Source organism: Macrobrachium rosenbergii, chromosome 6 (genome assembly GCF_040412425.1).
Source record: "Macrobrachium rosenbergii isolate ZJJX-2024 chromosome 6, ASM4041242v1, whole genome shotgun sequence".
Lineage (NCBI taxonomy): Eukaryota > Metazoa > Arthropoda > Malacostraca > Decapoda > Palaemonidae > Macrobrachium > Macrobrachium rosenbergii.
Window position 1 is genome coordinate 39636512 of NC_089746.1, and position 23542 is coordinate 39660053.

Below are 23542 nucleotides of genomic sequence, written 5' to 3' on the forward strand. Positions count from 1 at the left end.
ATATATATATATATATATATATATATATATATATATATATATATATAATTCCACTATTTGCCAATAACAGTGCATATGTGTGTGGACATATTCGTGTATGGACGCACAGTATTCGGTGATTTTGTTCGTAAGCAACTTTTTCATTGTCTTTCCAGGCCCCATACCATAAATCAATCTCAATACATCATATACATTTATCACTGAACTCTACATATATCAAAGGAACCAAAAAAATTAGGCGAAGATTCTTCATCCTGCCTTAATGGAGCGTGAAATATTTCAGCCCATTTCCGGGATACGAAGTGGGCCATGTTTTCTACAGAGACTGTGTCCCTTACTGAAGGCAGACGTCCAAGAGGATATTATTGACCAAAGAAAGATTTTTGGCAGGATCTTAGACGTTAAAAATTGATCTTTGTTGTAGTTATGAATATTGTTTTACATGACAGATTTTTATGTGAATTTTTGTTTTGAAAGTTTTCTGCAAGCCAGTTAAAAAATGATTGTGGCACGCTTGGCCTTGATATCTGTAGATAAAGTTACTCTTTGCCTCTGCTTAAAATGGGTGTCGACGAGCTGTTGTTGGTCTGTTTAGGAGGGTGTGTGACGCTGCTAATGCTGGGGATGTTTACACACGGGATCAATCTACAACTCAGCTGTCAAAGTGTGAATGTGGCGTGATTATTATTTTTTTTTTTTTTCCTGGGGCCAACTCCTGTAAGGGATGGAAAGCTAGGTGTAAAATATAAAAGACGAATTATTACAACAGATTGTTTTATGAAAACAAACAACGGTTACCTCAGTACACTGTCCCATTCTGCTTGGAGCATTATTGACAACCATTCTCTTCCAATGTAAAATTTCATTGCTTACATTAGTCCGCTTCCGAGTTCTTCGTGTTTAATTGAACGTAGTCAATTTTCTTACCGGAAATGAACGATATCACGAAATCTGCAAATTTGCTTTCTTGATGCAAGATAGACTATAAATCGATAGATCAGTTAGCGGTATGAATATACTGGCAGATTGACTCAACTCTTACTTTGTCGTGTATTTGGAGACTGCCTGACCGATTGGTTTCTCCTGCATCAGTCTACCATGATCACTGACACTGACACAAGGTGGCATTATACTACCAGGCCCTTTGCGACAAAGGTTAGAATGAAATGCAGTAAGTTCATGTATTTTATTACAAGAAAGTTGTGTACATTTTTTTTAATCAGCGAATAATATATTTTTTCTTATACCTCTTAGAATTTTAAATTATATATATATATGGAAATTATGTGTATATATATACACATATAAATGTGTTTATATATGTGTATATATATACACATAATTTCCATATCCAATCACTTATTCAGTGATGCGTAATCCACGTAACGAAAACATGAAAACTTGTATAATGGAGAGAGAGAGAGAGAGAGAGAGAGAGAGAGAGAGAGAGAGAGAGAGAGAGAGAGAGCTATCAGTTGGCTTAAATTCAAGACATGAGCTGGAAACCCCTGCTGTGGGGGCAGATGGAACGGATCGAAGCAACCTTGAAGGAGATGCCTGGCATTCTGTTGTCTAGAACATCCTATTTTAAATCTCTCTCTCTCTCTCTCTCTCTCTCTCTCTCTCTCTCTCTCTCTCTCTCTCTCTCTCTCTCCCCTACGTTTTAGGACTGATTTTCTCCTGCCAGGTTCCATATACATACATACATGCAGACATATATATATATATATATATATATATATATATATATATATATATATATATATATATATATATATATATATACTGTATATATTATATATATTCATCTGTAGTTCATGAATGAAAGAATTTTTTTATTCCTTATGCTTGTTATCGCAATATTATTTCGGATATTCACGTAACCTATTTGTACTATGGCTTATCTCTCAGAATTATTCGTTATTTTCCTTTCCTTTTTAAGTTAAAGAAATATTCCTCAAATTTTGAAACCGTTTGTATTGCAAACTCCCATTCATAGCAACCTAAAGCGATGTTGGGTCATGCGTAAAAGACTTCTGGAGGCAACGCATGTCTGGAATAATGAATTTTTTTGTTGAAGCGTAAACGGGAAAGTGTTTGAATCATGAACATATAAATGATAAAATTCAAGTATGTCATAGAGGAATGAAGTAAAATGTTGCAAAGTCGAGATATTTATTATCATTACTAATTATAGAAATCGCACTTGGAATACTCATTGAACAAACAAAAAATATTTGTAAATGTTGGCATTCAACGACTCAGGTCAATTTAAACCCTGTAATTCGTATGTTAGAAAAATGTGCTGTCTTGCTGAATTTTCTTTTTGGACAACTCGGTATATATCAATAGTATTTTGCCTATATTGGTTACAAGAAAAAGTGGCCTCAGTCTAGCTTCACAACAGAACTTGACAAATTGCTGATACGTGATATAACAGTATACAAAGGTCAGATATATGATTTCAAACTCTAGCTAAAATTTTCTGAAGCGTTATCCCTGTCTCTCTCTCTTTTCTGCTCGTATATATATATATATATATATATATATATATATATATATATATATATATATATATATATATATATATATATATATATATATATATATATATATGTATATGTATATATGTATATGTATATGTATATGCGAGTTTTATATATTTCTGTGGAACACGTGCTCTTGCGTTTATTAATTCCATCATACTCGCACTGAAGGGGTAATTCGAATGGAATGCTAACTTTTTGCTCACTGGTAGGTCGGGAAGTTGGGTAGAACATGTATATATGTATATATATACATATATGTATGTATGCATGTATATAAACATATAAGCATACATATAAATATGTATATATTTATATATACATGAATATATGTATATATTCACATATTTGTATGTATGTATATAAACATTTATGTATACATAATAAATTTATATATATATATATATATATATATGTGTATTTGTATAGGTATGTATATACATTTTTATATTTGTATATGTGTGTGTTTGTATAGGTATGTATATATATTTTTATATTTATATATATATATATATATATATATATATATATATATATATATATATATATATATATATATATATATATATATATATATATATATATATATATATATATATATATATATATATATATATATATATATATATCGTTTACTTGTATAACAGAAATACGTTGATATATCTAACACACACCGAGATGCAAAATTCCTTAATGAAATACGTTTCTGCTCACTCTTGTGCCTTTCCTGTTTATTTCCCTTCATGACTTTTACCCTCATTCTTTCTCCTCAAATTTTTCTTTTAGAAATCGCATTCCCTTATGTACATACCATGAAATCTAATTAATCCATTATAAGAGAAATTGGCACTCAAAATCATAATTAGATTTAGGCCTCTGGGTCGTTATAGTGTGTCGTAGTCTCCCAAAAATAGGGAAGATCATTTTATATTAACAAAAATTTAAAGATTACTTAGACAAACGAAATGAAAATGAAATGTATTATAAGATATTAGGTTTTAAATAAGATATATAGATTTAGACAAACATATATATATATATATATATATATAAATGATATATGAAATCATACATATATATATATATATATATATATATATATATATATATATATATATGTATATATATATATATATTATGTTTCTTGTGTTTCCTCAACCTTCTCTCTCCAGAGTTTGTATCTTGCGAACGTCTCCACCACAGCAGAAAACATTTTTATTCTTTTTTTATTTTTTCCCTTTTTGCAGAAAAAGAAGAAAGAGTTTAACAAATGTTACCATGGTGAAATGAAAGGCGGTAACTATAAAGCAATAAGTGCGGATGATATGGAAGATAAAGAATCTGAGAACGGAAAGAATTGAAATTGGTCAGTGGGTTGGGGTTGAAGACAGAATGAGCTGAAGTTTTAGTTGCTTTACCTTCAAGGAAGAATAAAAGTGATGATTAATTTCTTTTTCCAGGAAAGGATTTGCTTTTAGGGGAATTTTAAAGAGGCTGAAGGAAGATAAGATAGGATTTTGGAGTTTACTCTTTTGAGGGCTAATTGAAATGGTAATGAGGCTTTTTGTTTTTTTTTTTTTTTAGGACTGAATGAATTAAACGCTGGAAGCGTGAAAAGAAAACGCCAAAGAAAATTTCTCAAGTGCATCCATAGGAGTCAAATCTCTCTAGCGGTATTGCTTACGGGATGTGCAGGAAAATAAGTGTTGGTTTAACGTCTGACAAGACGCTGATGAGGTTTGTCCTGAATATTAGCCGCAACATTAAAGTTTTAGGAGCCTTATCAAACAACCAATGATCGGCTGCTGCTAATGGGCGAATTTTATGGTAAATGATTATATGTATGGTTCTTTCTGGCGTTGTTTTTCGTGAATAAGAAACGCTTATTCGCTATCTGAACGTATATCCTTCAGGAAAAAAAACTTGTTTGTACCGGGATGTTTTTAAATATGTTTTTTGTAAGCTAAAGAAACCTGATGAACTTAGGAGAGATTACTAATAGAAAAGGTAGAATACTTATATTTCGAAATTGGTTGGTAAGAAAGACTAATTTTTAGTTTTCTGTAAAAGAAAACTATTGAGATGGCTATTTGTCTGTCCGTCCGCACTTTTTTGTCCGCCCTCAGATCTTAAAACCTACTGAGGCTAGAGGGTTGCAAATTTGTTTGTTGATCATCCACCCCCCAATCATCAAACACACCAAATTGCAGCCCTCTAGCCTCAGTAGTTTTTATTTTATTTAAGGTTAAAGTTAGCCATGATCGTGCGTCTGGCACCACTATAGGTGCCAACAACGCATGCCACCACCGGGCCGTGGCTGAAAGTTTCATGGGCCGCGACCGAGAGTTTCATGGGCCGTGGCTGAGAATTTCATACAGCATTATACGCTGTACAGAAAACTCGATTGCGCATTTTTTTACGTTTTCTTAATTGCTGATACTTCCTTTGTACATTGTTCCTAACGAAAACAAACTAAAACATGTTTTCGTTGATTGGCGAATCAGGTACATTACTCAAAACCTAACCTTTGATGATCAGAGACCCATATCTTAAGTATGGCATTGTAATTATCAAATTTTGTACTCTCTCTCTCTCTCTCTCTCTCTCTCTCTCTCTCTCTCTCTCTCTCTCTCTCTCTCTCTCTCTCTCTCAGATTACCTCCATATCCAAGATATTTTTAAGTGGCCAACAGGTAACCAACAATTCCAAAAACCTAGAAGAAAAACTAGAAAAGGTAAATGATAAAATACGAAAAATTTTTAGAAAAATTAAATTTTGTCTTGCAACCATTTATAACTACCATTTAACGATTGTTACTTTATTTGATGCGTGTCTGAGGAACTAGCAGTAGTAACAGTAATAATTATTTCTATATTTTCATCTTTGGTTTCTCATTACTGATTTTTTCCAGTTATTGGTGTTTCCTTCGTCATTCAACCTTGTTTTCCTTTTACAATAATTCGTTTTTTTCTCCATGTTTTTAACTCTCTTTATCACTTCCCCTTTTCCTGATTTTTTTACTCCTTCCTCCCTTTCCCCTCTTTTTTTCGTTCCCTTCCATCATGCATTCCTTTTTGTGCTCATTTTTCGTGATTACTCATTATTGTTTACCTTCCTCTTTCTTTTAGATGACAGTGCTAGATAACCTGATGGAGGACATTAATTTCTAAAGTATAAAGTTATGCAAATTTCATGAGATTCCAAGTTGTTCTATCAAAGCAATATCTAAAATCTTAACTCTGAAGCTTTTAAGTGACGCTCGTGAAATAATAATGTTTTTTTTCTTTTCGAAGTGTAATCAGTTTGCATTCTTCCATTTTAAATCACTTACGAATTTTAACACCTCATATTCATAATATTATTCCTTAAAAGGAGTCTTTCAATGGTTTCATAAAAACCGAACGATTTGAATGACATATCGTCTTGTTTCTTTGCTTTTATTCTTTTTTTTTCTTTTTATTTACATGTAAACCAGAACCATTTGAATGTCACATCATCTTGTTTCTTTGCTTTTATTTTTTTTTTTTTTTTTTTACATGTAAACCGGAACCATTTGAATGTCACATCATCTTGTTTCTTTGCTTTTATTCTTTTTTCTTTTTTTTTTACATGTAAACCGGAACCATTTGAATGACATATCGTCTTGTTTCTTTGCTTTTATTCTTTTTTCTTTTTTTTTTTACATGTAAACATCAGCAACCAATATCACTACACCATTTGGTGGGTGCTCAGCAGCAAGAGCTTCTGCCAATCACTCTTAACGTCAATGACATCGGCCGTAGTTAAATGCCGTTAGCTCCAAAAATCTATAAAAAAAAAAACGACAGTAACAGAAGGGACTATCGCTTCCGTCTGCGTAATTAAGCTCCAGCTGTCTTTTCCCTTCTAGTTTTGTTGGGGACTGGGCTAGATAAGTGGAATAGGTTTCCCGTCCCATCAGTGATTAAGATGGAGAGGATGTCTTGGACATAGTAAGTCTCTTTTCTTATGAAGTTTCCGTTTTGACATTAAACGACCTTCAGGTGGGAAAGCAAAAAATTACATTCGTATTGTGGATACATTTCCTCGGGTGGGCTTCAGCGTATAAGGATTAACAAATATAACGTGTTATGTAGCGCACAGTACGTACGTTAAATATCATTAATGAAAATGGTCTAAAACTTTAATGCTAGGAAAGAGATAATCTAGCCAGAAAAACGACAGAGCAAGCGTATTATGAGAAACAAATACATAATCAAAAGAGAGAGAGAGAGAGAGAGAGAGAGAGAGAGAGAGAGAGAGAGAGAGAGAGAGAGACGTAAACAACAAGAAAAACTTGTTTAAAATTCCAAAGAAATCCACGTCAGCATACCTCTGACCTCACACCAGACAATGGCCAGACAATGACTTGTTTGACATCATAAGCTGAGATATTCAAGAATCCTTTGCTTACGTTGGGTTTTGAGTGTTTGGCTTTGTGTAATGGCTGTTTCTATTTTTCAACAGCTCTGAATCGCCCCCAGTGACGTCACGCCTTTTTCAAATGTCTGTAGAAGCTACTGTTGTATAGAATTTAATGTCACCTAACAGTAAAGGCTCACAAGTACCACTTTGCAATGCTAGAGCGTGATGCTATTTTCTACTTGTCTCTCTCTCTCTCTCTCTCTCTCTCTCTCTCTCTCTCTCTCTCTCTCTCTCTCAATACATTTGATTAAGGGAAATAGCAGCAGATTATTTTGGGGGGAATTTATTCAGGAAAAAAGAAAATGGAGAGTACACATCCTGATAAGTTGTGGTATTTGAGCTTTATAAAGACAGGCTTACCGACTCACAGACTGGCAGATCCCTATATTCTAGAAATAAACATATGATGATATATGAATACTAGTTAGTCTTACAGCCGTAGGATAAAAAGAGAATATTTAATCTATAAATGCCTATTTTCGTTTTTAATTTATTAAAGACAGGACAGAAGCATTTGAATATTTTGTCTTCCTTCTGTCGTTATTGATACTGGGGGTTGTAACTCAGATAACTTAGGACTAATCTATCCTTTTGGTGTAAAGGCCAGAGACTGGCTGATTCATTGACTGATAATACTGTGACGTCTTAAGCATAGAGGAAAAAATAAGTTACCGATGTTGGTAGACTCCCAGAACAAATAACAGAAGGAGAGAATAAAGGCGGAATCAGTATCTGCTAACTTTACAAATTATAACATAAGCTAGCCTAACCCATCGCAAGCATCCTTACCTAGGGGTGTATCGCCCTTGGACACCCGTCCCCAGATACACTAACGCTGCGTCTCCAGCTCCCGACTCTCCCCTGGTTGTTTGTTGATTGTTTTGTTTCGCAAAAAACGATAAAAGATTTCGGTGGGCTGTGTTAGTGAGGAAGCTTTCTGCAGTCCGCACCATGTCAGCCTTTGCCGGTTGACACCATCTGTTGGCATTCAACTGCGACGCTGTAGTTTCCCATCGTGATGTGTATCTGCCATATACCACTATAAAACTTATCAATTTTTTCTCTATATTGACCTATAAATGATGGAAAATGTGACGCTGGAGATAATTTAGACATTACAAATTTACCTTCCTTTTACTTAGGTTATGTCCACTTTTTGTCCACAGAATATTTATTTATTAGAAATTGAGTTTAAACACACGAAAACACTAGACTTAGTTCGATGTAAATTTCTGTGATGTTACAAAACAGAGATCAAGCGCAAATTCTAGTAAAACTTGTGTGGAAACACGGAAGCGAAAAACGCACCGAAATAAAATTAGTTCCATAGTTTCTTACGAAATATTATAAAACTGGGAAAACGTATGAAAATGGTGTTTCAGGGATTAGAGGCCTGGCGTGAACCTCTGGACTCGATTCTGACCAACCAAGACTTGAGTAAGCGAATGGAAATCTCCTCTCAGGATATTGAAGATTCCAGCTAATTGCAGAAAGACGAGATTATCGCTTTCATCGGTGTTAGAGTCAACCTTTCATACATCCTCTTCCTTTTTTCTGGTTATCTTCGGCCCGAGCAAGATAAAGACATTAGGTCGCCAGAGAGGGAATGTAATTCTAGAGTCCAGGAAATTGGGCTATAGATCAGAACGACGCAAATGCACGTAGTGCAGCATTAAAGCAAAACCGTCTTGCTTATCGAAGCGTTTAGCCACTTGTTTACCGTTGCTTTCGCCTGTAGTTCCACTAAAGCCTCGGTTTCTAATGAGATTTTCACCCTTAAGGGATGGTCCTTGGCAGAAGGAGCAATATCTGTCTATAGAAGAGAAACGTCTCCTCCTCAGTCGGGTGTCCTCGGTGTTTGCTTCTTTTAAAGAAGAAAACAAAAACAAAAAACAGAGGAGGAACCATCACTTCCCTGATTTATTGCTCACACTGCCACTAGCCAAAGATCTCTCTCTCTCTCTCTCTCTCTCTCTCTCTCTCTCTCTCTCTCTCTCTCTCTCTCTCTCTCTCTCTCTCTCTCTTTAAAATCCATAAATTTCCTTTCGTTTGACAGTCTTATATTCATCTCTCTCTCTCTTATAGAATTTTTATTCCCTTTCCTATATTCCTTTTCCTTCTTTTAAGTATTTTACTCAAGCTCATATTCTTCATCAAATTCATTCTTTTAGTGTCTCATTGGCCTCTTATTCCTCACATTTTTTCTCTACCTTTTTCTCTATTTTTCTTTCGCTTGACTATTTTCCTCTTTCTCCATCAGGTATTTCATACGATGGTCTTATTCTTCGCTGAACTCCCTATTCTTTCTTTTCCTCGTCCTTATTCCATGCATCTGCGCCCATCACCCGCCACCTCTCTCTCTCTCTCTCTCTCTCTCTCTCTCTCTCTCTCTCTCTCTCTCTCACTAAATTCCATAACTTTCCTTCCTTTGTCATTCTTATATTCCTCATATATCATCTCTCATCTCTCTCTCTCTCTCTCTCTCTCTCTGTAATCAGAGAGATAAAAGTGACACGCTCAGACGTAAACACACAGCGCAGCATGAACGCTCCGGCGGCGTTCTCTAAATCATCGGAATGTAATTGTGTACATCAAAGGGCGAGACAGGCGATTGGCTATTGAAGTTTAATGACCTCGCAGACAAACACACAATGGCGGGAATTGGAGGTGACCTTTTGACCTTTTTTATGAATCCCTCGTAGTTCGTCTCCATGCGTTATTCCGTAATCATTTCATAACAATGAGGAAAGTATTGACAACTGACTGACCGTAAGGAATGATTGGCGATTTTCTTTTTTACGACTTACCTGTAGTAAATATGCGCCTGATGAATGGCACCGTAAATCATTATTGTCCAAGATGCGCGCGCAGCTCGGCTACCTCAGCAGGATCGAATGGTTTCTTGTTGTTCCTCTTTGTAACTAACGATCATCACGTTCAGGCTTTGTGCCATCCAGCCTCCTTTTAGGTGAAACTACCTCTTTCCCTCAGCGACGAGATATATGTAGACAAAAAAGAGTTGATCTACTTTGGCTTCTTCCGGGACAAATTTAGGTTCCTCTCCTACGTTTCTGTTTCCCTCCAACGGCTATGACTTAAATCCTGTCTGATTGTTGCTAATTATATTTTCTTTATTTGCTCTTCGCTTTCTTCTTCTCAAAGGGCCCCCAGATTTTAAAGGCGTTATTTTAACCGCAAGGTATGAGTCATATCCAGCTTGTCAACGCTGCCTTTTCTGCCGCTGTTCTGTTAACTAGAATATCGTGGGTTTGCTCGTAATGAATGACGATCGAGTATCTCTTAATGGTACATTGTTCCGGTCATTGCAACGTTATTTTTGCACTACCGCGGATATGAAGGGTGTTCTAGAACACTTCATGTTTGTGTGCACATGGATAAAATAGAGAGAGAGAGAGAGAGAGAGAGAGAGAGAAAGGTTGTATAGTAATATTCATTTACAGGGGTTTAATTAAGATATTATATGCACTAAATACATACATTTATAGTACGAATTGTAGAGCACTGGACTCGCATCTGTAGGGTCCTTTTCTGTTCCTCGTCTGCTGCCTATCTGTGTCCGTGTGTGTGTGTGTGTGTGTGTCTACGTGTGTGAGTCAGTGTGAATGTACGTATTCTGACGCACTCAGGTCCATTCCCGCTATGGCTAAATAGGAGCACTGGAAGAATTCCACCAGAACCAATCAAGGGATGGCGCGCGTCCCCTTTCCGAGTCCCCTCTCCCTCCATAGACACTCTTTCTGCCTCTGGGGCTCTTTATTCGTCCTCGGTGGGGTGTCGCCCTTAGTCAAGGGAGATGTCCATAAGGACGATATTCGTATATCACTTTGGTTTGTCATACCTTTTGTCAGCTACACAAAGGACAATGAAGTGGAGAAAAAGCGTAGTACGTTTGAAAATAGAACTCTTAATCAATGTATTAGTGAAACTTATGATAGAAATTTAACGAAATAAGCGTATAATTTCTTTCGCGTTTATGATAAGGGGCTACCAATCGATTTTCTTTCAAAAAAATGTGGAGTTTATGAAGGGTAGTCTATATATATGTATGTATATATATATATATAAAATGTAAATGTATATATATATATATATATATATACATATATATATATATATATATATATATATATATATATATATATATATATATATATATACATATATATATATATACACATATATATATTTACATATATATATATGTGTGTGTGTGTTTGTTTGTGTTGATAAGCCATCTAAATTAGTGTGTGATATTCATGCTCTTTTTCACAAGGAGCCTTCTTAGCTTGCTTTACTGGTTATTCTTATTATCTCTTTGTATTAATTATTCATATCTGTGATTTTCTTCGTCATATTCTCCTTCTTATCTTTCCTGAGCACTTGACTCGTCTTCACTTGCCTTTTTGTTTTCTTCGTCTTCTAGTACTCATTCCATCCTTTACTGCCGACGTTATCTCAGCGAATTGTTTTATCCTTTTTTTACGATCTTCTCTACTTGCTTTTCATCCAGTTCTTTTCTGCAGAAGTTTTTTTTTTTTCCTCGCCCTTTTTTTCACGGATTTCTTGTCTCCTCTCCTAAAAATAGATCCGTGCGGTACAATAACTACACTCTTTTTCCTTCTGCTTCAATTTGCATTATCAGGTGTTCCAAGATTCTCCTTTGAATAAGAGTCACTCCAAACAGGCTGAGTTGGCAAAGGACTGGACGGAGAGAGAGAGAGAGAGAGAGAGAGAGAGAGAGAGAGAGAGAGAGAGAGAGAGAGAGAGAGAGAGAGAGAAGGGGGAAATGTCACCCCATAAAGTCCCCAAGCCATAAAAGATTTTCAACCCATTTGGACTGGTGAGGGAGGAAGTATCTGTTGAAAAGCTTCCATAGAAAGCTGGCAATGGTCCTGAGTTTCTTTGCCTTTGGTTCATCCTGAAAGTACAAGTTGGTGTCGTAGACTCTCCCCCCCCCTCACCGACATCTGCCCATGTTGACATTTAGCCGTGGCTTAGTATTTCGGAGGATTTGGCAGGCCCCCCCCCCCACCTCTCTCTCTCTCTCTCTCTCTCTCTCTCTCTCTCTCTCTCTGTTACTTCTTTAGTGCACGTCGTCCTAGCCTGCGTATGCTGAATTAGGGTTTTCTTTTATCTTTATTCAAAGGTGACGAAAATCGATGAGCCATTATCATTAGCTTTTTATGCATAACATCGTTAGTCTAGTCTTGTGGCATTTTCCTTTCTAAATTGTTATTTATTTCAGCTCACTTCGCACTCGGTAGAATCTCAGTAACAGACGCTAATCGTCTGTGTTTACTTGGTAAGAATAAATTCAAAGATAATCAGTGTAACTTACCTATTTACCTATCAAGTTCCTTCATAAGCAGTGTTTTCCTGTTTTCACTCCTCGGTTATTGGTGTCTCTGCTGAACTCTCCCAGCTTCCTTGATTGATAATCTGGTCTCCGTGGCTGTTCTCTACTGCTAATGAAATTTGTTGCCTCCAAATCAATCACTCTTGGTAGACATGTCGCTTTTTTATGTATTGTTAGGCTAGTCATCTATTAACTGGGAGATGTTTGATTGATGAAGGCTCTTGAGGATATTAGGCGTTTTCTCTTTGAGAGCCTGGTTGAGGATGGTGGCTACCCTCTCTCCGTGGTCTCTTTTTTATCTTACTAATAATTTCAGCAGCAAAAGTCTAATTGCCAAGAAATTTTGCCGCCCTCATGAAATTCAGAAGAGAGAAATTAGATGCATTCAAGTTTCAGTTATGCTTTAAAGTTATTATTTCATATTAATTTTTCTTTCGTGCTGAAACACGTATGTTTTATTTGTGTGTTCATTTATATACAGTTGGATATCTATATTAGACCAGACCTTGACCTTAATTTCCTATATTCTATGCTCATCGAACGTAGATAACTCGTTTAACTTAGCATACCCGTTTATTCTTTTGAAAATCCAACCAGAAAACCAACAAACGTACGTCTCCATAAGCGTTTGAGATCTGTGTTATGTACCCTTATATATGCAGGATCTTGAAAGTGTTATACTCCTTTCTTCATGAAATCCAATACCTTCCTTACATCATTTTGTAATGGATATTGGTATAATCAAGATTAAAGATTTGAGCCTTCAACCTTCCCTTGACATAGATTAAACTTAAATCAGTCTCACTGATTAATCATTGGAAATATACCCATAAGAGAGAGAGAGAGAGAGAGAGAGAGAGAGAGAGAGAGAGAGAGAGAGAGAGAGCAGGGGATTGGGGTTTTATGATATAATTTCCATAAAGAAGCTAAAAAAGCAGCAAGGCATCGATTGCATCGCCTCCCACGCAACCAACAAAAGTAAAACCTTGGAACGTAGACCCAAGAAACTCATGATCGTGATTTACTTATTTTTGGGTGCATTTTATCAAATACTTTGAGGTGGAGATTAAAAGATTCTTGATGAGTTTTAATCACAGGTAAATACACTTAAACTCACTCATAAATTTCTCTCTCTCTCTCTCTCTCTCTCTCTCTCTCTCTCTCTCTCTCTCTCTCTCTCTCTCTCTCTCTCTCTCTCTCTCTCTCTCTCTCTCCCTCGCTCCCTCGCACTCTCTCTCTCTCTCATGAAACCCTTGCACAGGGAGAATAAGAAGAGATAACTCAATGAAATATTTTCGCTGATATCATCAAATTAGCATTATCGTCCCCGACTGAGACGGGATTGTTTTGTCAGGAACGTGTTGACGATCGGTTTTATCGTTTCCACTGGGGTTGGCGGATGTACAGTAAGTGACTTTTAACACTTTCTCGAGGGCTATTCTCCCTCGCTCCCCTTCCTATTCTGACCTGCAGAAATTTGGCATTTATTTGATATTTGAGATCTTTCGTGAAATAGTTGCTGTGCGTCTAGTTCTGCTTCTATTAAGACGTTTTTTCTTACAGATAAATGCATGTTGTATATATATATATATATATATATATATATATATATATATATATATATATATATATATATATATATATATATATATATATATATATATATATATATATATATATATATATATGTAGTATATATGTACATACACGTGTGTGTGCGCTCTAGCAACCACAATAGTACATACATACGGTACGGCGCTTACCCTCAGCCCGTACATGCATGGATCACGTATAGGTATACACACTCACACACACACACATATATATATATATATATATATATATATATATATATATATATATATATATACAGTATATGTATGTATGTATGTATAGAATGAAACTGCGAACCAATTAGAAATAACTAATAAATGGAACTGCAGGATGTTACACATGAATTACCAAAAAGAGATATGAGAATTTTTGCTGGTGATATGTGAATGCAGAAATTGATAGGAGTATTGAAGGTATGGAGAATGTAATAGGCAAAGTAGGTCTGGAGGAGACTGTGAACGAACATGGGTGCAGTTTTTTGTTTTGTGCTGCAAGTAATTTGGTAACTGGAGGCACTCTTTTCCAATGAAAGATATCCATAAATACACGGGTTCTCCAGATGGTAGTCATCAACCAAATAGATCTCATAGCCATTAATCGGTAGAGACGAAGCACTAAGGAATATTAGGAGCTGCACAGGAGCAAAACGACAGTAATTACGTGTTAAAATTAAGAGGACCCATAAATGAGTTGACAAAGTCCCCAGGTTTAATACAATAAAGCATCTTGGAAGATGAACATCGTGGGAATTTTTGCAAATGAGTAATAAATTAAATATGCAGTTCTCGAAACCATATCTGAGGGGGAGCAGACAATCAGTTAGTAATGGTCTGACATCAAGAAAGTATATCAAATCGCTGGAAAAATAGTACTGGGATATTGGGTAACAAGACGGAACTCTGGATAACAGACGAGGCTTGGTATACATTAAAGGACAGACAGTAGCAAAAGGTACTCGGAGGCGATTTCAGGGAGGAGATGAAAAACGCAAAGTAGAATTAGCTAAGTTCTCAGGTATTGATAGTGAAGTGAAACGATGATAAGATAAGAGAGTGTTTGGACTAACAGGCTGATGGTGTTGACAGAACCATGCATTCATGGAATGGGACTAATGCATACAGAATCATTCATGAAATATCCACTTTGTGAATTCATGAATAAGAGATGAAGGGATAATTTGATATACTACAAGTTCGAGAATACCTAAATGTGCCTTTGAACGAATTCACTGTTTCTGAGGTGGAACCAATAATAAAGAAACTTAGGAGATGGGAAACAACGAATATGAAGGAATCACTGCGCTGGCTAATTTTAGCAGAAGCCAAAATGGTACCTTGTTTACAAATAATTTCGATAATGACAGTGGACAGTTGACATAACAGATAACCGAAGAATACACGTGACTGTCTTGCACTGTTATTCGTTTTTACATATTGCATAGTAGTAAAGCGGAAGTGGAAGCTTTAGGCAAGAAGCGGAATAAATGTCATAATATTCGAACGAAAAAGTGGCATTGCTTCAATTTCACTTTCGCAAATAAACTGGCAGAGTAGGTTGAGCAGAACATGGAATGGGGAAATGAACCCTAATGAAGGAGATTTGGAAGTCATAGTGAAGGTACCAGAGAATATGATCTAACTCATACGTTAGCTGTAGAGGCATAGCACTTGTGTTGGTTTTAATGAAAATATTCCTAATTTTTATTCCCAGTGGCCTGGGAAAAGAAAGTGACAAAATGCTTTAAGATGAACACACTGGTTTCAGAAAAGGTAGAAGTTACTGAAATCAAATATTTGTGTTAAGACCTACTTAGCAGCAGTGTATCGTATTTAAGAGCCTTCTGATGGCTCCTGTTAATTTTGAGAAGTCATTTGACAGCGTCCACAAACCAAGATTATGGAAGATCTTGCATAACTGTGACGTTCCCGTGAAATATGTAAAACTAACTGAAATTGTCCATAAACGAAGTAAATGCATCATTAATGCTGGTGGAGTCTTGTCAAGTGATTTCGCAGTAAATGGTGGGGTGCTACAAGGGAATGTTATTTCCTCTTCGGTGTTTACCCTTCTCATAGATTTTATAATGGCAAAACCCGTGTGTGTGTGTGTGTGTGTGTGTGTGTGTGTGTGTGTATGTGTGTGTATATATGTGTGTGTATGTGTGTATATATATATATATATATATATATATATATATATATATATATATATATATGAATATATTTATATATATACATGTGTATATATATATATGTGTGTGTATATGTATATACACATATATATAATACATATATATATCGGTGTGCAAGTATATGTATATGTGCAATTCATTCAGTCGGTTGGTGAAGCGTATTCATACTTGTTATCAATTCATTCCAAAGGCATTTAGCAGAGGCCTCTCGGAGGATCAGCCTCAGCTTCATATTGTCATCAGCAGAGATGCGCTTCTGGAACCCATCATCAGATATTAATTATTCCTCGTTTTGAATAATACGTTCATTAAGGGGCAATCGCAAAACCAATTAAATGATAATTACTCTCTGAGTAAATTTATCAGCTCGGTGTTTAACCGCAGAAGCGGCTACGTTTCCTGAAGAAATGAAATATCATGAATGCCAATTCAATTTACATTTTCATTCCGCATTGTGGTGTTACCAAGAGGAAACCTGGAAGTGCAAATCACTCGAGGCATTTTCAGAGCTTATTTGCAACAACTGATGAGGAATAGTATATTGTTTGTATGTAACGCACGACAACCATCATAATGCTCTTTCAGTGCATATAAACGGTCTGATTACTCGTGTATCATCTATTTCAGTAAACCTTCACGAGTTGTTCTTTTTTTATCTTAATTTTTCTCGCTGATCATCCCTCTGTCTTTCCAAGACGGTGACTTCCAAGATCAAAGAAAGGCTAAGGCATTTTGTAGCTTAGAGCTATCGGGACTCCCTATCATTAATTCTTTAGTGAGGGTTTCATTTTTCGCTCTGTACGCGCATTCTATTTCCGCAGACTTTCATTGTCATTACGAAAATACGTTTTTGCAAACTATTCTTTCGTAAGTTTTCCCTTTGTTGTCTCTGGTTTTATATCTGAGAAAGGACATTTGAGCAGAAAACCTTCAGCAAACATTCCTAGCCGTGACATCCGAAGAGGGAAAGTGATCTCTGTTTCTCTACACATGACATCCACACACGAGCGCACACAGAGGTGGAAGGGTGTAGAGAGAGAGAGGGGGGGGGGGGAGTCTTCCAGGGACATTTGATCATCCCCATGATAAGTGTCCTTATATAAGACCCTACTTCCCCTTAACCCCAACAGGAGCCTAGAAGTGACAGTCCCTAACCCCACCCTCTACTCCCCTCCCATCATCCTTTTCCCCTTCTTGAGGGCTGCCCTAATCTCTCCTGCTATCAGTATAATGAATCGTAAACTCCTGAAGAAGGCGAAGTGGATAAGCTTCTTGACCTACCAGGTATTCTTTGTTGGTTTCCTGCCACGCCTCGCTTCTTAGGGATTTGGGTATTGCAATCAATATGATGCATTTTTCTCTCTCTCTCTCTCTCTCTCTCTCTCTCTCTCTCTCTCTCTCTCTCTCTCTCTCTCATCCTTCTTTCGAATTTTGTCATTCGTGCTTTGTATCTATTTCTGCAATCTGTGAGGTTTTACTTAAGGTAATCTTTTTTTTTTTATTTCGGTTTTTCTAATTTTATTGACATATCTGATATCATCGTTGTTTCTAGGACAACGTATAAATTCTCATATTTTTAAGACTTTCTGCACTCTCTCTCTCTCTCTCTCTCTCTCTCTCTCTCTCTCTCTCTCTCTCTCTCTCTCTCTCTCTCTTGCTATTTATAGTTTTTAATCCTCGTTGTTGACTTCTGCTCTGAACCATTTGTGATTTGCCAATATTTGCGCAGTTCTCCCTTTACCCACAACATTAAATGGAATCTTGAATCGTTTGCTTCTGGGGAAAAATGGTAGGCAATCAGGAGTAAAATTTCAGGCGACGTTCTACACGAATTTTCGGTTGTTTACCTTGACCATTAATGGCATCAGGCAACGTGGAATTTAAATGCTCGGGCAACGTGGAATTTAAATACTGTCATCTGTTACAGATGCTCGTCCTTTGACAAGCTGATAGGGCTACGGAAGCGAACCGGTAATGGGGAGAGACTTTTATCTGTTAAAATGACTGCTGCTGCATTTCCTCTGAGGCCAGATTTTAGGGGGAAGCCTGGTAGATTTTACAATCCGCTTCTTCGTGAGATTAGCCTCATTTTCAGTGATGGGGAACTATTTGTCACTGTGTTTAAACTTCCTGATAACCCGTTAAGCGGTTTGTTTTTATTTCGTCTGTTGGCGTTGCCTGAATTTCCGTTACTTTGCATTCCGGAGAAAGGTAATATGGAGATCTTGGATGAAATATTATATATTTATATCGAAAAAAAAGGTAAAACATGACACGCGCGGTGTGAGTGTGCGTGACTTACAGAAACTTTTCGAGTTTTGCCTGCTGGCAGTAATTTGTGTGCCTTCAAAAATCAATGCCTGAGAAGTCATTAAATATTATAAGTGTTATCGTTTGAATTTTAGTGTCTGGATTTTATAAATATTTGCTATAAGATAAGATTTAGCTGTAAACTTTTTTCTGGATTTAATTCAGTGGTTTGAAAAAAAAGTTAATAAAAGAATTATTGTAACAATGTCAGTGAAAAATGGACGTGACTGTCTAGCACTGTTATTTGTCTCAATACTTTTCATTTCAGCAGAAGAGAAGTAGAATCTTTAGACAGAAAGAGTAGTAAACGTGGTGGTGCATCAATTTTATTTATGCACATAAACTTACTCAGATAGACACAAACTCGAGCATGTGTAGTATAGGGCTACACTAAAGCATATTTACGATGTAACTTCGAATATTCGCATTGACACATTTGCACGTATGTTGCATAGTTTCAGTTAAAAATAAATATCCTTAGATATATATTTTCACTTATATCATTGTGAATTTTTCACCAATATTTACAATGCAAAACTGAGTGTGTGCTTTCACACACTTGTGTGCAGAGGTATACAGTTTCATGTAAAGTATTTGCGATGCAAACTTGAGTTATTATGGACATTCGTGCAATTACATACATGTTTATAATTTCAGTTTAGAATAGTTACGACGTAAAATTGAATCTGTGTGGTCATAACTGTCCCTTGATTTCATCTCCATAAATTCATTGTGTATGGACACGTTAGGTATAAATTCATTTAGGAAGCCGAACATAGTAGAACTGAATCGATGCAAATCTGTCCAACTTTTTTTTATATACAACCGTGTTTATAAAAGACATGGTAAATCATTTTTTCACGAGCGCAATACATTGCTACCCTAAAACAAATCACCCTGTATTTTAATAATGTACTTATATTTTTATCGACTTTTCTGTTATGTTATTAATTTGTCTTTTTTTCCTAATAATTGATCTCTTCTTTCTGTATTTCCTTATATCTTCTGTAACTTCTTTCAAATAACCACCATATTCTTTGGAAGCTTGAATTTCAAGTCAATGGCCCCTGTAGGCTCGTTCCACATAATTATGGGTTTATTTTTTCTGAATAATAATAATAATAATAATATAATAATAATAATAATAATAATAATAATAATAATAATAATAATAATAATAATAATAAATATGAATGTTAAATGTATAGTTACAACTTAAGAACATTTCATATGTAAAACTGAATCATTGCATTCCATTTCAGCTTCAGTATATGTACTCGTTGTACACAATCCCATATGAAGAGTATTTGCCTTATAAAATTGGACCCATGCCTTCCTTACTAACTCCCGACCTCTCTCTCGACAGCTGTGCACGAGAAGCTGTTCACGCTGTTCATGCTGGTGTCTCTGGTGTACATGCTGTGCGTGATCCGAGTGGTGCGGGCCGTGAGGCACACTCTGTCCCCTCGGCTCTTACGATCTTTTTCGCAGAAGAAGTGGCTCTTCGGAATTAAGCTGACTTCGACGGGAGGATTGCTCTTCTTTTTCTGGCGTCATCGCGTCTATTGCCAGCCCATGGGTGAGAAAAGAAGGAGAGATTTGATCCGGAGTTTGTTGGTGAAAAGTCGATGAACATTCACCTTCTGGTTGATAGTAGGAGAATAAGACCTGTGAAGTGAAATTTGTGTATCTGTTTATTTATTTATAAAATCTGCAAAAAATGTGTATGTATACACACACACACAAACACACACACACACACACACACACACACACACACACACACACACACACATATATATATATATATATATATATATATATATATATATATATATATATATATATATATACATACATACACACACACACACATTTTTGCAGATGAACAATTTCCAAAATACTCCTCTTGGTAAACGATAGCTCCTGCTATCCACTTGTGAGTATCTTTGCGATATCACAAGGACACTTAGAATTGGAAATGGAATATAAAGTTTGGGCCAGAGGCCAAGCGCTGGGACCTATGAGGTCATTCAGCGCTGAAAATAATGTTGAGACAACTGTTAGGAGAGGGTGGAAAGTAAGATGGAAGAAAGAGAATATGAACGGAGGTAGAGTAGAAGGAATGAAAGGGGTTGCAACTGGGGGCCGCAGGGACGCTGCATAGAACCTCAAGTAATGCCTACAGTGCGCCGCCTAAGGTGAACTGACGGCACTTCCCCCCCATACGGGGAAGGATACTTAGATGAGAACAAGTTCCTCATTGGACGGGTTGGTATCGTTCTCAGCTAGCACTCTGTTGGCCCCGCGTTCGATTCTCCGACCGGCCAGTGAAAAATTAGAGGAATTTATTTCTGGTGATAGAAGTTCATTTCTCGCTATAATGTGGTTTGGATTCCACAATAAGCTGTAGGTCCCGTTGCTAGGTAACCAACTGGTTATTAGCCACGTAAAATAAGCCCTAGGAAAGCTGTTAATCAGCTCAGTGGTCTGGTTAAACTAAGGTATACTTAACTTTTTAGATGAAAACAGGAGTTTCTTCGTCCGTAAAAATTTGCGTATCACAAGAACAGAATAAAAACAAATTTCACTTCATGGTTTTTCTCCTATTTAAGTTTATTCCTGACTGAGCGAGAAGGTAAAAAGGGTTTGATTTTATGCTATATCTATTCATAGGTGAAAAATGAGATTACTTGAGTCCAAACTAATCCCATTCTTCTTTACAGCTAATCTTTTTTTGCAAGTAACTGAGAGAAAAATTGGCATTTTTACTGAGAGTTGAAACCTTTAATGAGTTGGATACGCCGTAACAACGGTTTATACCATATTAAGTCCATTGGAATACTTTACTTTTTCACGAAAACTTTGTATATAAAATTTCATTAAAGTTTCGTAGACTAGGTAGAGTTATATGTTTAAGATAAAAATCCATTAAGTTTGTTAAACTTTAGGTGTAGAAAATCTAGTAGCTTATAAAAATGTTCTATACTGAAAGAAAGAGTCCTTAATATTCTATTTCTATATTTTTGGAAGACGCAGACGTTTCTACAAACTTATCTTATTGTAATAACGATTGTAAACTTGATATTTTACAAAGTATATATCATTGTTTAGGCCACCCCTCCAATTTTCAAAGTAATGCGAGGCATTTAGATGCTCCCTGCCAACATTCGAAAGGATTTAACAAGAGGAAACTTTGTGATTTTACTTTAAAAACCATTTTTGCAACCCAGAGCATTGTAACATTTTGAAGTTGATTACTCACTGTTTAACTGTTTTCACGCAAATAAGTGATAAATTGGTTAGAAATTTACTAATGAATACAGATATGTGTTATTTGACTGCTGAAAACAGTAGCTGTACTCATATGTAGGATCACAGTAACTGAAGTATGATATTATGATCTTTCGGTCATGTTAATTGATACCAACTATGTTCAACAAACTATGCATTTGAATAGACTTATTGTTGCTCATATCTTTGAGTGTCTTTAGGAAAGGTGGGAGACTCTTGTCTCTTTTTTTTCACTGAATTTTTCTTTACTGAATTTCATATCACGTTATGGCTTCTCCAAAAGCACGCTGACAGATAAGGATAAAAGATTTTTAGAAAATCCAGATTTTCTGGCTTCTGACATCACTGGAGACTAGACGAAAGAGAACTTCATCTATTCTTTATGATTGATCTATTCTAGTTTTCTTTATAACGTCAATAAAAGTTTCTCTGCAGCTCATAAAAATTGAATATGGCCAGATGAAAGACTACCTACCTATCCGTTTATCATACGTCAATGCTTGTGAACTTTTGCACTTTAATCGTTAAATAAATGAATAGCAATAAAACATTTAGTTACGGGAAGATAAACAATAGATCGTACATAAGACTACTTATAAAGCTACCTGTAAGCTATAAGAAAATGCATCATTTACAGATGAATTTACTAATGTGTTGTTTTTCCCCTTCAGCTTTCAGCTGGTTCTCCCTGTGCGAGTACGTGATTGCCACGTGCAACATGCTGTACCACGTGAGCGTCGCCCTCGACTTCTCGGATGAGCACCTCATCGTCGGCCATATATTTACCAATGCCACCACCCCATCGGCATCCTCAAACTCCCTGTCGACTTCCTCATCATCACGCCAACATTCCTTTTCCACGCCCACGACGACCACCTTTGAGTCCATAGCCGCTTGCGAGGGCGGAAATGAAAGCCCCCTAGCCAGGAATGGCCGGTTGGACGAGCAGATGCTCGTCGGTAATGCGGCAGGACCACACCCTTCGGTTCAGCCTTCGGGTTCTGCGGTCACGCATCAAGTAATAGCTGGAGGAAAAGTAATTGGGATAGATAAGAACGAGGCGAGTCTGGGTGTGGTCCCCACGGCCACTGGTGCTGGTGCAGGAATCATTCCTGCAGGTTGTGGGTCTAGCGGCGTTCCAGAAGCAGGTGGCGGTGGAGGAGGAGGGGGAGGAGGAGGAGGAGCGACAGAACCGGACAGTGCACCAGCAATAGTACATCAGGTACTAAACACTATACATGAAGGCGCCGAGCCGCTCGCGTCCCAACCCTGTCTAAATGGTCCAGCGGAACCAGATTCGGCAGGACTGGTCCACAGAAGAATGGTTCCGGACAGCATCTCGCAACAGCAGCAGCAGCAACAGCAACAGCAGTCTCAGTCTCTTAGCAGCGACAACCAGCCTGTCAGACATGCTCACAGCGAATGAAAAATATTGTACTTTTTACTCCGCCCAACACCTGATTTGTGAACACCTGCTTTGAGTCGTAACATTAACGTCTACGTCCATGATGTGGCAATACTCCATAAAATTATAGGATATATAAATATATATATAAAAAAACAAGTGAAAAGGTAAAAAAACACTTCGGTGTTTTTTTTTTTTTTTGATAAATACTCGTTGTGAAGTTATGAATAAGTAAGTGTTGCCAGCGTTATAGATTGTATGTGTTGACTGCTTTAAGAAAGGCACAGATCAGTTATGCTGTACATAATGGCAATTTAACGAATACTTAGGTATGTCATAGTCCTACACAATGCAGAGGTGTG

The 23542-nt window shown here is 36.6% G+C and overlaps 1 protein-coding gene across 1 annotated transcript in view; it reads left to right on the forward strand.

Moving 5' to 3' along the window:
- Positions 1–23304, forward strand: part of LOC136839459 (post-GPI attachment to proteins factor 2-like) — a 331890-nt gene extending 308586 nt beyond the window's left edge. The window contains exons 3-4 of the mRNA XM_067105518.1: positions 19848–20060; positions 22447–23304. Coding sequence (XP_066961619.1) covers positions 19848–20060; positions 22447–23201 — 968 coding nt within the window. The 3' untranslated portion in view covers positions 23202–23304. The remainder of the gene's footprint in view (positions 1–19847; positions 20061–22446) is intronic.
- Positions 23305–23542: the final 238 nt, after the last annotated feature.